The sequence below is a fragment of the Xyrauchen texanus genome, chromosome 6, assembly GCF_025860055.1.
Source record: "Xyrauchen texanus isolate HMW12.3.18 chromosome 6, RBS_HiC_50CHRs, whole genome shotgun sequence".
Classification (NCBI taxonomy): Eukaryota; Metazoa; Chordata; class Actinopteri; order Cypriniformes; family Catostomidae; genus Xyrauchen; species Xyrauchen texanus.
In genome coordinates this window covers 8846811-8862592 of record NC_068281.1, presented here as the reverse complement: position 1 = coordinate 8862592, position 15782 = coordinate 8846811, and the positions used below count along the sequence as shown (strand labels likewise).

The window sequence follows — 15782 nt, the reverse complement described above, 5'->3', positions numbered from 1 at the left end:
CCAGGACCATGGTGCTACACAAAACAACACAGGACAAACACAGAACCACATGAGACTACACAGACTAAATAACATACCTATATAAAGTGCATGAGCAAAAGTGTGCAAAAAGTACGGGACAGTACCATAAATTACTAAAATTTAACAGTACAATAGGCACAGTGAGAGACAGCTGTCCTCACTATCCTCTGCAGGGCTTTGCGGTCCGAAACTGTGCAAGTCCCAAACCATGTGGATTAGCTACAGGTCTTTACTGTATGATTATCATACATTATTATTATTTTAAAGCTACTAAATTTATCCAGCCAAGAGCAATGAACTTCAGACATGGCTCCAAACTGGCTGTGCTTGTTATTCCTCGCTAATTCATTTTGAAATGTATTTGACAATCACACAGGCGCGTATCCGCATAATCGTGAGTACCATCAACACACACACACACACACACACACACACACACACACACACACACACACACACACACACACACACACACACACACACACACACACACACACACACACACACACACACACACACACACACACACACACACACACACACACACACAGACACGCCATCGATCCGAAATGTAGGATGACGGGGGAGATCATGAGATCGACCAGTGGTTGTCTTGTGATCGACCAGTCAATCGACATCGACGTAACGAGCACCATTGCTCACAGACCAGAACTGGTTTTGCAGATAAGACATCCAAAATTTGCTGTGCTGGGATACTGGGACTGCTTTCATGACATTGTTTTTTATTTATTTTATTTACATAATATTTGGAGATTTTCATTGGACTAACAGTTCCACCAGAGGGAGACACCTCATTAGAAAAAAAATGAACTAAACTGTTATTATTCGCATAACACAGTAAAATGCATGTATGTCTATTTGTCTAGTGTATTTATAATAAAAGTAATTACTTTTATATGCAGTTTTATATATATTTTATAAAAAATAATTTGTATGCAGTTTATTCAACTAATAATGCTTAATGTGAAATCATCAGATATATATAAAACATATTTGTCATCTTTTGTTCTTGCAACAGTATATAGATCACCAGGGCCATATTCTGAATCAGATCTAGTAGTTCTGTGGATAGAGCTTTAATTGTCAGTGACTTCAACGTCCTCTGTTGGGGTTAGACAAAATTTGACAGGTCCAACTCATCACCAATTTCATATGATAGATCTAATTTTGTCATATGGAATTGATGTTGATAAAATAAAAATTCTCTCATAGAGTGATATCTCTGATCATTACCTTGTCTCTTGTATGCTGTGCTTAGTAAAGGTCACTCAATCTATGCAATGTTATCATCCAGATAGAACTATTCTTTTAACTACTAAAGATAGCTTCACTAATAATCTTCCAGATTTGTCTCAAATACTCTGTATGCCAAAAAGTTCATAAGAACTTGATGTTGTCACAGAAAATATGGATACAGTCTTCTTTAGCACCCTAGATAGTGTCACCCCCATTCGAATAAAGAAAGTTAAATAGAACAATCCCACACCATGGTATAATGATCACACTCATGCTCTCAAGAGAGCAGCTCGGAAAATGTAGCGTAAGTAAAAGATACAAAATTAGAGGTATTTTGAGGTGCATGGAAGGATAGTGTCTCTAACTACAGACAGGCTCTGCATATTTGAGCAAACTCTTAGAAAATAACCACAACAATCCTAGGATGTTTATTCAGTACTGTGGCTTAATTGTTTAGGAATAAAACTTTGATTGAACCAGATATTCCATTGCAGCATAGTAGTAATGACTTCATGAATTTCTTCACTGATAAAATTGAAATCATCAGAAACAAATTGGAATTATGCATCCATCTGCCACAGCACCCCAGAAGACTAAAATTATTCCCTACGTGCAACTTAAGTTAAGAGAAGTGTTACGAAAACACTTCTCTTATTTTTTAACCCTGCTTTAAAGTGAATGGCATATATTATTCTATTCTTTCCCTGTCTAAACCTTGGGATAATATCTGCCAGAACCATCTTTGGTAATGCCTGATGTCCGACTCCCACTGTGTAACTGAGTGATGGTGATGACCAACTGTAGCATGTGCCAGCCAGATTTCACTTCGGTCTACTAAGACAGACTGCACACAGGATGCATTGATGCAAAGACTTGGTGGGATTCTTCATGAGCCTCTGTCTGAAGCATGTTCACCAAAATTACCTGCAATAAGTTTCCAGCTGGACTACAATGCTCCTCACTGAATGATACCTACATCAACTTGCTCAAAGGAGGGGCAATACTGTCTTAAAAAAGAACTACATAGAAAATTAATTAACAACTAAAAAAAAGTCTTTATCAGCCAAAATCAAGGGACAATGTATCTACGTGTATTTCCTCAGTTAATTCGGGATGACTTCAAGGACTTTAACACTAAAACATATAGTTCATACAAAATTATTTTGTTTAATCACTGACCCACAACACTTACTTAGTTTATTAATTTTAACCACTAATAGTTCTAAACATACATAAATAATATTGGCATTATATTCATACATTTTCTGTTATAATATAATTTAATGTACAGCTCCTTTAAATCAACGGCTGTTGTGAAAAGCACTATACAAATAAATTTGACTTGACTTGACAAGCATAAGAAATATTTGAAAACAATCACAGTTTAAAGAGTGTCAATATATTTCACTTAAATTAAGCTTAAAGCCTTACTTAGCACATTACAAATGAGTGTTAACAAATGCGCTCCTTGTCTTCACACACTAATTGTTGAAAATAGGAACTATGTATGGATTTTTTTAATTTATCACTATATTTCATCTGCATATTTATGTTTACAGTCACAATGCAAACCGCACAAAATTGTACTTAAAGGAATAGTTCACCCAAAAATGAAACTCATCATTTACAGCGTCTCTGACAATTTAGTCAAATGATTTTATATCCGTCTGGGCACTCGATAAAAGGAAATGCAGATGTTGTACACTCGCTCTTATCTTTGCCCTTAAATTTGGTTATATCGGGATACAACAGTGCGCATGGTGTATTTGGGAGGTTAGGGGTTAAAGCTTTGTTCAAGACAATATCATATTTAGGTGGCTTGTTTTGAAACAGAGACCGCTGCGTGCATTTGATTAGTCACTTTTTGTTCAGGACCTTTGTCCCAAAATGGTTTTATTTTCTTCTACACCTCATATGACTTATTTTATACTCCCACTGAGGGTCCTTTCACCCTTTTAACCATAGATTTGATTTACTCGTGAATTTCTTTTTCTTTTTTTTCCCTTCTTTTTTCTTTCTCCTTTCTCTGACCACCCAGACAAATTGCTGATATAGGGTTCAGTATTATAAGTTTCCTTCGATAGAGGACGGCTTATTTCCTGTCCCTTAATGTCACCCTTTTAATAATACTACAATAATGCAGATCAAATTCTCTCCGTCTTTTCCTTAGGACAATTTCCGTCCTCTTCTTATTGATACCAGAATAAGGATATTCTTTAAACTACTGCTGCGGTCGTGGGGTTTTGCCTATTTATAATAGAGCAAAACCCTCCTTCCTATTTATAATAAGGCAAAACCATCTCTTTGAAGAGGCCCCCAAGCAGAGTTATTAACGGAGTTAATATCGAGCCAAATTAAACTAAGTTTTATTCAATCTCTCATCAGACAGGTTAATACTTGATACTTAAATCAGTCTTACCTGTCTGGAGAGATCCCGACGAGCCCCCAAACTGTTAGATAATTTTGTCATCCAATGTATTTAATTTTTATTCTTGATCTGCAATCCCCGTCTCGATACGACTCAGCTGAGGGAAGAAAGAAATGACACAGACACCCAATGCTGTCAGATCCTTCTTCAATGTTTATTGTTCAGCACTTTGTTATATGGTCCAGAAAAACCACATTCCACAGGACCCCCACAAATTAAATAGTTCTTTACCTTATATGGGGTGACATACATGTTTGAACTATGTGTGAAACGTGATAGTACAGAGACAAGAAAAACATTCCTAAAGAACAAATCCTTTGAACAAGGAGCAGCTTTGCTTTGTGATGACACAGCAAGCTACATCACCCAGAGAAGTTGTTGAGAAGCCTTAATAATTTCACAGAGATGCTATTAGATTAAAAAAAAACAGGGAAAGTGACTCAAATAATACCCACTCAACAACAGCTCAGGCCTAGAGCTCACAGATCCACTCACACACTAAACGTATCACACAACTTCAAATCTTATGTGTGTACAGGATTTAGTTTCAGCTCATATTATTTCTTTACTGAATGATCTTCTGCTTTAGCCCACTACACAGACATAAGACATATGTGAGAAAGCATTAAAGGGGTCATATAATGGTACATGCACTTTTTCAAGTTGATTGTACTGAAATGTGTGTTGGCTGTGCCTGTACACAACCATCCTATTATGAAAAAAATCCATCCAGTGTTTTTGTTTTAATCTCCTTATATATTTTCCCCTGCCTCAAATCGAGCCGTTCGACCGTGTGACGTCACACGGTCGGACGCCCCTCCCAGGATTGTTGATTGACAGCAGTGTTTCAACACAGACCCTCCCTCGCTCGTGAGCGAGCTGTCAATCATAGTCCGTCATCATTGTTGATACACTGGAGCAGAATGGCGCCTAAGCGATTGTGGTGTTCTGTTCTTCGGTGTAATAACGAACACAGCAGTCATTTTGATGTTCCTAAATCTGAACCGCTGAAGACGCAGTGGCTGAGTTTTGTTTACGATGGGAATATTCCCCACGAGCAACGTCAATGCGTTCATGTTTGCGCGAATCATTTTTCAAACGACTGCTTTATAAACGAGGGTCAGTATAAAGCTGGTTTTGCTAAGAAGCTGCTGCTGAAAAAAGATTCGGTACCAACTATTTATATTCCCTCTGCACCTCCAGAAGAAGTAAGTGTAACGTTTTATTAACCTTTATATTTGAGAACGGAGGGGCGGGGTGACCAAAGCTCATTATAATTTAAAGTCATATGCACTGAAACGGCGTGCTGAAAACAGAGCTGTTTTTGAGCAGGTAAAATTAGTGTTTTCTTAAAATACTAATGAGAATTTTTAATAAAAGTATATTACAAAGTTTTCATTTAGACCCTAAAGATTCATATTAACTTGTACAAAAATGGCATTATATGACCCCTTTAAAAGCATAAAGATTACATGCTTACTGATAGCGGCACCTGGTGGCCAAGGTTGGTACTGCATTCCTTTTTTTGAAGAGAGAAAAAACTTGACTTAGTCTCAGGAACGAACTGAGACACAATTTTTTATTTATTTTTTCACCTTGTGGTTCAGGGCTTCCATAAGGACACAGCGCTGGACACCTGACAACAGTGAGCAAGAGGAGGGTTTTAAAAAAATATGTGAGTAAACAACAAATGATGAACAAACCAATGATGACATGTCTCCTTGTGAAATTCATCCTTTTTATTTCATTTCTTATTAAATCCAATATATTTTGCTAGAATTTCAATGAAGATTTGTCCACAAATGGATGTCCCATTAAATTTGTTGCTTGTGGCTTTTGACCTCAGAAAATGGCCTGAGAGGTGGAACAGCACATGATTTGGACTCCAGTCTGGCTTTGGCATGACCAGAAGTGCAGCAGTGTGTGGCTTCCTGTAAACAAAAGCAAAATGCCTTTCAAAGTCACTGATCCAGAATTCTCCAAACTCCAGCTGAAAGTGTTGTCTCTCATTTGCACAACAAACACAGGCTCTTCCACTGAATGTTTGCAGTAGGGTTTAACATTCTTATCCTAGAAAAACCTCAGCTGATGTCTGGATTACTGATAACCATTCTTTTCGCTCTGCAAGAATACGAGGAGTGGTTTCTGGTTGCCAGGGTGATTGACAGGGTGTGCTTCATCATCATGGCATTGCTGTTTATATAGACACCATTGGAATATTCCTGATGGGCCATTTTAACCAGGCACCATCTAAACCATTCACTGGAGACCCCCAAAAATACCTGCCTGAAATCTCACTAGGGGATGTCACAGGTTAAACACAACCCTATACAGTTTTAAAAAAGAGGACAAACTCAAACTCCAGATCCACAGAGAGGACTAGAGAATTTTGTTGAAGATAATCCAGAGATAAACGCCATTCAGATTTTGCTGCACTGTGGAAAAAGGGCTCATAGTCACAGTGCTACAATTTAATTGTGCAGAAAATGGTTTAATTTTCAAGCTCACCAGAGAGACAATTTGTTGGATCTGAATCCATTTGAGACAAAAATGTCACTGATGATTTGTTTAATATATTAATTACATATTATTTGATAGCCATTATTGTGCAGTTGTTGTTGTTTTTTAAATAAACAAATGTACCATTCTATTACTGAGTAAATATAAAATCAAAGAAGGCCATTAAAAGGACCTTTCTGGGATTAGTGCAAATTATCCTCAGTCAACAGCATTTGTGGCATAATGTTCATCAACACAGATAATAATTTTCAGTCATCCCTCATTTATATATATATTTTAGTGAGACAACATTTCTTACAGGGTTTTATCAGCATTATGTTGTCATGTCAACAAAGGTGTGAGATACTGGCTATATAACTTTACACAGATAAACTTTAAATAATAAATACTAAATGTGTGAGTGGGACAGGGGTAGTTTCATTAGGTCCTCTACCCCCTACTAACTCAAGGAGGATCTTAATTACATGGCTGACCAGTGCTTTTCTACTTCACAAAGACCAGTTCCGGGAAGGAGAGAGGGGGGCAGATAGGGGATGTTGAGGGTAGGAGTAGCATTAGAACTAGTGACACACACAGAATTTGAATTTTGCCAGGAAACTATTTCTCAGTAAAGAACCTCTCATTAACAAACTACTGCACATGCACAAAGACAACTACAAACCTTCAGACCTGATCAATGAGACAATGGTAAGACATGTTCTCTTGCTGTTTATGGGTCCTCTTGACAGTTAATTATTGTCTTAAATATGTCTGTAGAATTTTTTTTTTGTCACTTTATGCTGAACTGTACTAAGCATTCAATGGGAAAACATTCTTACAACTAAGTTAATAGCTCAATCACAAAAATTAATTTTGCATAGAAAGAAAGCCACCTAGAATCTCCAGGGGTTGGCTTTTTACTCACAATAGAATAGACATAAGTGTCTATTCGGGAAATCCAGAGATATATTAAATCAAGGCTTGCTCAAGTTTGTCAGTTTTCATTTTTTAGTCTTGTTTTATTTCGCTATCACTGTTACTTCCAAAAAGATAATGGTTTGGAATGGATGGTCACATTCTGTAAATGAAAAGTGTTTCACACATAAATTATCCAAAAATCAGAGAGCAGAAATGTCATTTTTCAGACATAGAAGGATGGTATTTTGTTAAATCTGTAATACGAGACTGTGTTTTAATGAGAGGTAATTTTTAAAACAAATTTGTTTTAGTAAAATGTAGTCTCAATAGCATGTAATGAATACACTAAAGTATTAGCTACTTTTTAGAAGTTACTGTAATCAGAATTCTTCATGTGTTAGAGACTGTACTTAATTTTCTATGTTTTAGCTAGTACAGGACATTGCATTGTTTGAAGTGCTTTTTTAACTGCAACACCATACTGCTTGCACGAAACTAAGTTCAAGTTCACCTGTTCATTTGATAGATTTGCCTGTGCAGAAGTTATAGCAGAAGTTATAGCATTACAGTGTGTGTATATATATATATATATATAGCAATATTATGTTGTGAATATAATTATTACTCTCATGTATAAATGGGTTGATTTGAGTAAGGTATTTATGAAACTTTTATAAAGCAGTCCATTTTGCTGGTGTTTAGCTCTCTGCTTACGCAGCTCAAGAGGGAACATATAACCTACTGACTTTTTTTATTGTACACTGGCAGCCAAAAGTTGTATAATGTTCAAATTTTTGCTCTTATGGAAAGAAATTCGTACTTTTAGTTACCAAAGTGGCATTCAACTGACCACATTGTACTATATAGTCAGAACATTAATTAATAATGTGAAAACTTACTTTTACAATTTGAAAAAAAAAATCAGAACTTATTAATCCACTTCAAAGAGTTCTCATCTAAAAATCCTCCACATGCAGCAATGACAGTTTTGCAGATCTTTGGCATTCTAGCTGTCAATTTGTCCAGATACTCAGGTGACATTTCACCCCACACTTCCTGTAGCACTTGCCATAGATGTGGCTGTCTTGTCGGGCACTTCTCACGCACCTTACAGTCTAGCTGGTCCCACAAAAGCTCAATGGGGTCTTTTCCAATGATCTGTTGTCCTCTCTAACCTTTTCTTTTTGTTTTTCTTTATATTAAAAGTGGCCTTTTCTTATCAGTTCTTCCCATAAGGCCTGCACACCTGAGTCTTCTCTTTACTGTTGTACATGAAACTGGTGTTGAGCGGGTAGAATTCAATGAAGCTGTCAGCTGGGGACACGTGAGGCGTCTATTTCTCAAACTAGAGACTCTGATGTACTTATCCTCTTGTTTATTTCTACATCTGACCTTCCATATCCCTTCCTGTCCTTGTTAGAGTCAGTTGTCCTTTATCTTTGAAGACTGTGGTGTACACCTTGTATGAATTCTTCAGTTTTTTGGTAATTTCAAGCACTGTATAGCCTTCATTCCTCAAAACAATGATTGATTGACGAGTTTCTAGAGAAAGCTGTTTAGATTTTTTTATAAAAAATAACTTTTTCAAATAGTGATGGTGCTGTTTTTACATCAGTGATGTCCAGACTATACTTTGTGATTAGTTGAATGCCACTTTGGTGAATTAAAGTACCAATTTCCTTCTGAAACAGCTAAATCTGATTATGCCAAACTTTTGGCCGCCAGTGTATGTATCAGTTATTTCTTGATGTTTCTTCTTGTAAAACAGGTGTTTTTCAAATGTTTCTTCATCTGTTGACCTCAGAAAATGACTACTCCCAAATGTTCCATGTTTGTACCCTCCAAATCTCTTCTTCTCTTTCTCAATCAGGACTTACCCTCTGTGACCACCCAGCCTCTTCCCTTTGGTCTGGAGAGGGAGAAACATATTGACATGCTCTTCAGAGCTTTCCACAGACAGATCAGACCTACCACAGACACTCAGGATCTTTCACTCTCTTCACTGGCTGTAGGACCTGAGACCGGGAACAGAGTAGAGGATGACAAGGCGAAAGCTGGAAGGAAAGATACAGACAGTGAGGGTAAAAGACTGGCAAAACTAGCTGTTCTGAGAACAGTCACTCGACTCCACATTACTGCCAGACCCGAGCTACAAGGTGAGATGCTTACCATATTCCTAAACCTTGATTGTAAAATGAAGCCTGTATAAGCCTCAGGATATGAGTAACTACACTTCCTAAAAACAGACCTTCAATTTCAGCACTTAATGATTTTTAATGATTTAAAATACACTTAGTTATAATTGATTAATTTGTTCACTTTGGTGGTGTTCAGGTGTTAGTCATACAAAAATTACTTCAAATGTATTCAAAATGGTCACATAGTCACTTTAGCTAACTTGATAGATTGCATGTGGAAGTTTAACATATCTTCTTACATTTAATACTTTGTATCCAAGATGAGTTGAAGCACCACACATGCCCTAATAGGGGTGCGACACTTTACTCTTGAATAACTCATATAATCCCATTAAATGCTGGTCCCCTGAATACAATGTCTCATGGCATGTCGTAATAATAGTAGTAGATGGCGAAAACATATGACGTTTACTAGCTTGGAGAAAAAGTAAACGAACCAAGAATGATGTTATTAAGATTTTTCCTCAATGTAACCACTAACCTAAACCCAAACCCTAAACCTAACAATAAAGTCTAGCCCCTTACCCAAACCCTAAACCTAACAATAAAGTCTAGCCCCTTACCCAAACCCTAAACCTAAACATGATTTTAACAGGAAAATCCCCATTGTGTACTACAGAACAAATTGAATAATTGGGGTTTTAAACAAGCGTGCTTTCGATTTTTCCTAAGTTTAACCCCTAAACCAAACCCAAACCTAAACCTAACCATGAAGTCTATCCATAAACATAGAAATGGTATAATAGGAAAATCTATATTTTTTGTACCACGGAAGAAGAAAAACATCAGGATTGGAACTAGACAAGGTAGGCGTATTGTCATGAACTGCCTCATGTTTTTTCCCCTCACTCATGGACTACACATCCCAGCATTCACCTGTTGATGACTCTCACCTGCCCTCAATCTTCTCCATGTTCCCTCATCAGTCATCTGTTTGTATATATATATATATACCCTCTAGTTTCAGTCACTTATTGTCAGTTCTTATTTTCAAATGATTGTTGTTGCATGTGTTTGTTATCACAGATGACTGTTATGTTTTGTAACCTTATTCATCGTATTCTCATCTTCTTTGGTTGTGGATTAAAGGATTATTGCATTTCATTGCTCTCTCGCCTGATCACTACAAAATGTGACACGTATTACAGGATATTGACATACATCAGTCATTTATATTGCATAAAAAAATATGAAATGAGTACACAATTGTTCACAAACATTTTCTTTCTTAAAGTGTTGGATAGAAGGCTGACTAAAATGTTTTTTTTTTTTTTTCTGTGACATTTAAAGTAATGTGTTTTCACCGACTCAAATAATTACGCGTTATCACAAGACTTTGTTGGACTAGCTTAACCGGCTCAGGCTGTCTTCTAGTCAGACCTGCACAAAACCAGCACAGACCAGCCTGGACCAGCATGGAAATGTATGTTGGTGTAAGCTGTTGTTTTCAGTAGTGTCACTTTTTGAAATTGGAACGAAGATTCAAAGGTTTTATAAAGGTGTTTATAAACTCAGCAAAAAAAGTACACTATATTTTAAAGATAATTCTGTAAAAATCCAAATAATTAACAGATCAGTTTTGTCTCACCAGTGGTGATGGTCGGACTTGCGTTTGTCGTCGAAGAAATTAGTTGTCGATTGTTTTTATGTTTATGTTAAGTTTGCTGAAAATAATAGCAGTTGAAAGTGAGAGGACATTTCTTTTTTTTTGCTGAGTTTATTTGCATTTGAGCTTAGACTAAAAGTCTGGCACTCTGATGGTTGTCATGTGTCCTAGGTCCACGGTGTGTATCCCGAAGAACCTACAGCATCACCTCGGAAACCAGAGATCAGCTCTTTGTGGCTGTGGAAGGTAAACATATGTCAAAGTCATCAAAACTGCATGCAAACTTTAATAAATGTTTGGCTCTTTCAGGTTGTTGTAGAACAGTCAATGGATAATAAATTCCTTCAAACTGGTTTACCTCGTGCTTAAACTTTTCATCATTAAATCCTGATTTACACCACGAAACCTTTCTTTGTCTTCTCATTTCTGTCAGAGAGCTCATGTGTTTGCTTGCAGTGCTGTGGCCCAGCTCGTTCCTGCTCACTACAAGGCTTTGATAAGGATGCAGAGTGCGTCTTTCTGTTTGAGAAACCCCTGAGGGCGGAGATGTGCTGGCTTGGGTGCTGCCTGATGGAAATGAGGGCTTACACACCAGACAGGGAACTCATTGGGACAGTTCACCAAAGGTACTGATAATATGCAAACCAGACCTTAGTCTCATATCCAGAATATTGCAATAGAGAGATCGAACAATATTGGTTTTTAGTGACCAATAAGATACTGATATTTTTGTTTAAGTGTCTAATAATTGATATGCATAACCTATTATTAATTCTTCACCTTGTGTCTAACCCTAGAGATGTGATCTGGTGTTTTATCAGGTGGAGTATGTTCACGCCATATTTTGAGGTCTGTGACTCAGAGGGCATCTCGCTTGTGAGGATCCAAGGTTCCTGCTGTAATACACGCTGCCTTGCTGAACAAGAGCTCCAGGTCAGAAGTTCTCCAGTTCTCCACCTCTTGCATACTGTACTATACATTATAAAATACCATCTTTTCTGATTTGCTGGGGACATAAGGTGGTGTCCAGTATCGGTGAGAGCATTGGGCGAATATGGAAGAGGTGGCCTGGATATAATGAGGAATGTAACATGGATCATGATTTCTTTGGACTGGATGGTAAGACTGATATCCACATTCAATTCCTGTGGTATACATTTCAGAACTGAGAACAGATTTGTATGTTTAGTCTAAAATTACATTTACAGATTTAGGCATGTACCTTCGGGTTAGGGTTTTCAACTCTTTTGCCACATGAAAATGGGATGCTTGAACATTTTGAGCACTTGTGGGACAGGGATCCCCCTCTAGTGTTTTGCCAATAGGGACAATGTAAAAGATGTCTTGAATTCAGCCAAAATACGGGACATCTCTGCTGATATGGGACAGTTGGCAAATCAAATTGTGCTCCAAAAGAGACCATATTGAAAATATGGGATAGTAAATAATAAAATAAAAAAACATTCTTGGTCACTAATTAAATAAGCAAATTGTGACAGCGTGTTTACATGCACAATCTTTTTTCGATTATGCTTAATAAACCGACAATGAGCGTTTATGCACGGCAATACGCTAACTACCAAAAATCAGCTATTTCAAAAATACAACGACACAAGAAACTGCATTTACATGACATTTGAAATCCTCAGATTATTGTCTGCTTTTGATGTCAAAACACATCATGCGCGCAACACCTGCGCACATTGGATAAGCTGGTAAGAGCGCTGGTGGTGTTTACATCAAAGTCCCTTTTAAGGCAAGTCACTCCACTCTATATCTCAGATCACGCTAAAAAAAAAAATTTTCAGGCTTGATCAGCTAAAGCACATGCGTGCACTTGAGTTGACTGACAGCCGATGTCTGTATCTAAAAGGCTCCTTTTTAGGCTGGACGTACTTCCCTTTCTACATCCGTTGGCCTTTAGGCATTCCTAAAATTTCTCCCATTCATGTTAATACCAGTGCTCCATCTCTGGGAAATGGACAAAAATCTAGATGTGCCGAGTAACTGTTTACAACGCTAACTCAATAAAAGAAAAGCATTTAAGGCATTTACATGACCTTACACATTGTCGACTTTTAAAGCATAATCGTTGTGTTCAATAGAGTTTTCATGTTGTAGTCCAAAAACCCGTAAGAGAACTAGCAGTTTTGGATTAATGAGTAAAATAATGTCTGTGTTAAACATTACTTTTAGATACATGGACGTTCTACACTATAAATTACACAGGCATACCCCAAACATGAAATTTGAAGCTGCTGTGTTCCTTTAGATAAGAACTACAATTGGTTTCCATTTTGTCAGGCACATTCACTCACACACTTGTTGTAGGATTTGAAGTCCTTGTCAAGCAACTTGTTACCAACATACATTTTTTTTAAAACACAGTGACTTAAAAATTAAAGTTTGAGGTATGCGTGTAATTTATGTTGTTGAACAAAACATCCAAGTATTTTTAAGTAATGTTTTACTCCTAAAAATAACCCATAAGAAAATTCCAGAGGGAACCCATGGCGAATTAACCTTGGTTAATTAGCATATTGGTGGCATGTAGGCATCCTCATGAATAAGATGCTCTTTGGAACATTTACAAATTATGCTAGGATAACATTAGATATTTTTTTTTTTTCTTTATTAAATTAAATTTCACTACAGAATTTTCACTAGCAGGCTAAAGCTTTTTGACCCGATTGTAATCCACCCAGACACACTCTGCTGTAGAACGGAACACTAATAGTTAACCAGAGCAATGAAACTTTTGACAACTATAAATTCGTTTTTTGTAGAACTACGGATATTAAATGACTTTGTAACCTCTAGCTACAGGAGTAGCTATTAAAAACATTTCCTTCTCTCTTAGTACTTCAAGGAATGAGTTTGAACACCAAAGTGTTGTTGCTATCTGCAACCTTTCTCCTGGTAAGTCACCAACTACACAGATCCTTTTCTGACAGTGGAAAGCAGATCAGCACATACATTTTAACTGTAAATTATTTAGTTTTTTTCCCTCTCTCTGTTTGCAGAATCATATGTTTTTTGAAATGAGCTGAGTGGATAGATCTCTCAGGGAGTTCAAAAGCAAAATTTGGAAGATTTCAGACTTTACTTGCTAACATCACCTCTGACTAATTGGAGAACTGCTTAAACTCAGCAACATAAAAACAGCGCATGACTCATAACAAGATGGAGCACACTGCATCATCATGTTTCTATGACAACCACAATGAACATGAATGGGTGATCCTTTTCTGAGCAAACGGCAGTCTGTACACTTAACAGTGTACATCAAGAATCACTGTACACAAGCTTCTTCACACCTTTGAAAAAAAATTAAATTGGCTTTAAATGTAATGTAAAGTACTCTAGAGTACAGAATATAGTATTGTAATAGTATATTGGAGTGGTGATGGTGTAGTGGCTAAAGCACAGGGCTGTTAATCAGAAGGTCCTTGGTTCGAACCCCATCGCCACCACCATTGTGCCCTTGAGCAAGGCACTTAACTCCAAGTTGTTCCGGGGGGATTGTCCCTGCACTGTAAAAAAAAACTGTAATTTTACGGAATTTTACTGTTTTATTTTACAGATTTTCCATGTATTTTTGAATTGTGGTAAAAAAAACGTCAAATTACAGAAATATACTGGAAATGTACATTTCCTGTGTAAAATTACATGAAAAAAATGTCAATCTGCATTACAAAAAAAAATCGATTGTTTTTTTTTACTTTCTTATAGTTTTTTTTCACAGAAAAATACTGTGAAGACATATGCAAATGTTTAAATACTTCAAAAATGTTTAAAATTTTTTTTTTGATATTTATATAATATTACATATTAATTAATAGATTAGCATTTACCTTTTAACGGAATGAAAAGAGAGAAAGAAACATGGTTTATGAAATTGGTCTGTTAATTAAGATAAGTTTATTCACTTTTTATTTATTTATTAGGTTCTTTGATTATAACATTGTACTCATTGACTGTAAAAGAGCCTGTGAATCAGTTTTTGAACCGGTTCGTTTTAACGACCTATCCGAAAGAATCAGTTCCATCACTTCTGCGACTGACCACAACTTGTTCCGCTTGTCAAAGTAGTTCTGCTGCGTTCAGTGTTTTTACGCATTTATTCTCATAATATTATAATATAATATCAATAATAATACATTATTTCTTTAAGTACGCTGATATTTAAATGACAGCTATGGAGATTTTAAATATTTGAACTGAAGGAATTCCCGCCTTGGCGCAAGGATACAATCCCTTCTGAGCGCACAGTGGTGGGACAGCTACGCGCGCGCGCGCAACAGGAATCACTCGACCTTGGACCTTCCTTCATCATAACCGTCAATCTTGGATGTGAAGCGATAAATAGCAGGTAAAATGCATGTTTTCTAATTTCATCATTACTATATGTGAGTTTATGAGAGGATATTTTTTTTTTACCGTTTTGAATCGTGTTGCCTGTGTGTTTTAAACTTTAAACCGGTAATTATTTAAAGTCTTGATAATGTTTAAAATGCAGGTCTTGGTTGATGGTACCGTGTTACTTTAGTTTTTTCTTCTTCTTTTGTTTGATTTTAGCCAAGTCCTACTTCAAAGTTTTGTAATTTTTATGATTTCTGTTGCGTTTTATTACCAACTATTTTTCCACCTGAGGGAAAACTTATTTGCCAAACAGCCATCGATCGAATAGCGCTATTTTTTTCGATGATATAACGTATATATTCCACTTGCCCAGTAATATGTAATTAAGTTAACGTTATATTAGTCGTAGGTATTTAGTCTTAAAGCTACAAATTGCCGTTTTCCGAGGCAATGTTGGATACGTTCATCCAGTGGTGGGCCGTCAGGGCCAGCA

At 36.7% G+C, this 15782-nt stretch overlaps 2 protein-coding genes across 2 annotated transcripts in view; one reads left to right on the top strand and one right to left on the bottom strand.

Annotated features, from left to right (window-relative positions):
* capn10 (calpain 10) overlaps positions 1–15782 on the bottom strand; it is a 139720-nt gene that overhangs the window by 92480 nt on the left and 31458 nt on the right. The window lies entirely within an intron of this gene.
* Positions 6821–14442, top strand: LOC127645522 (phospholipid scramblase family member 5). Its single transcript, XM_052129170.1, has 8 exons — positions 6821–6913; positions 8994–9279; positions 11099–11173; positions 11361–11553; positions 11749–11860; positions 11947–12046; positions 13788–13846; positions 13951–14442. Exons 1-8 carry the CDS (start codon positions 6866–6868, stop codon positions 13975–13977), a joined length of 900 nt encoding a protein of 299 aa, XP_051985130.1. The 5' UTR covers positions 6821–6865; the 3' UTR covers positions 13978–14442.

What these genes read in the sequence shown, in the direction of transcription:
- LOC127645522 (XM_052129170.1), top strand. Translation starts at nt 6,866, where the DNA reads ATGCACAAAGACAACTACAAACCTTCAGACCTGATCAATGAGACAATG. An exon ending in TGCCAGACCCGAGCTACAAG is followed by an intron (nt 9,280 to 11,098) that starts GTGAGATGCTTA and finishes CATGTGTCCTAG; the next exon opens with GTCCACGGTGTGTATCCCGA. An exon ending in TTGCTGAACAAGAGCTCCAG is followed by an intron (nt 11,861 to 11,946) that starts GTCAGAAGTTCT and finishes TGGGGACATAAG; the next exon opens with GTGGTGTCCAGTATCGGTGA.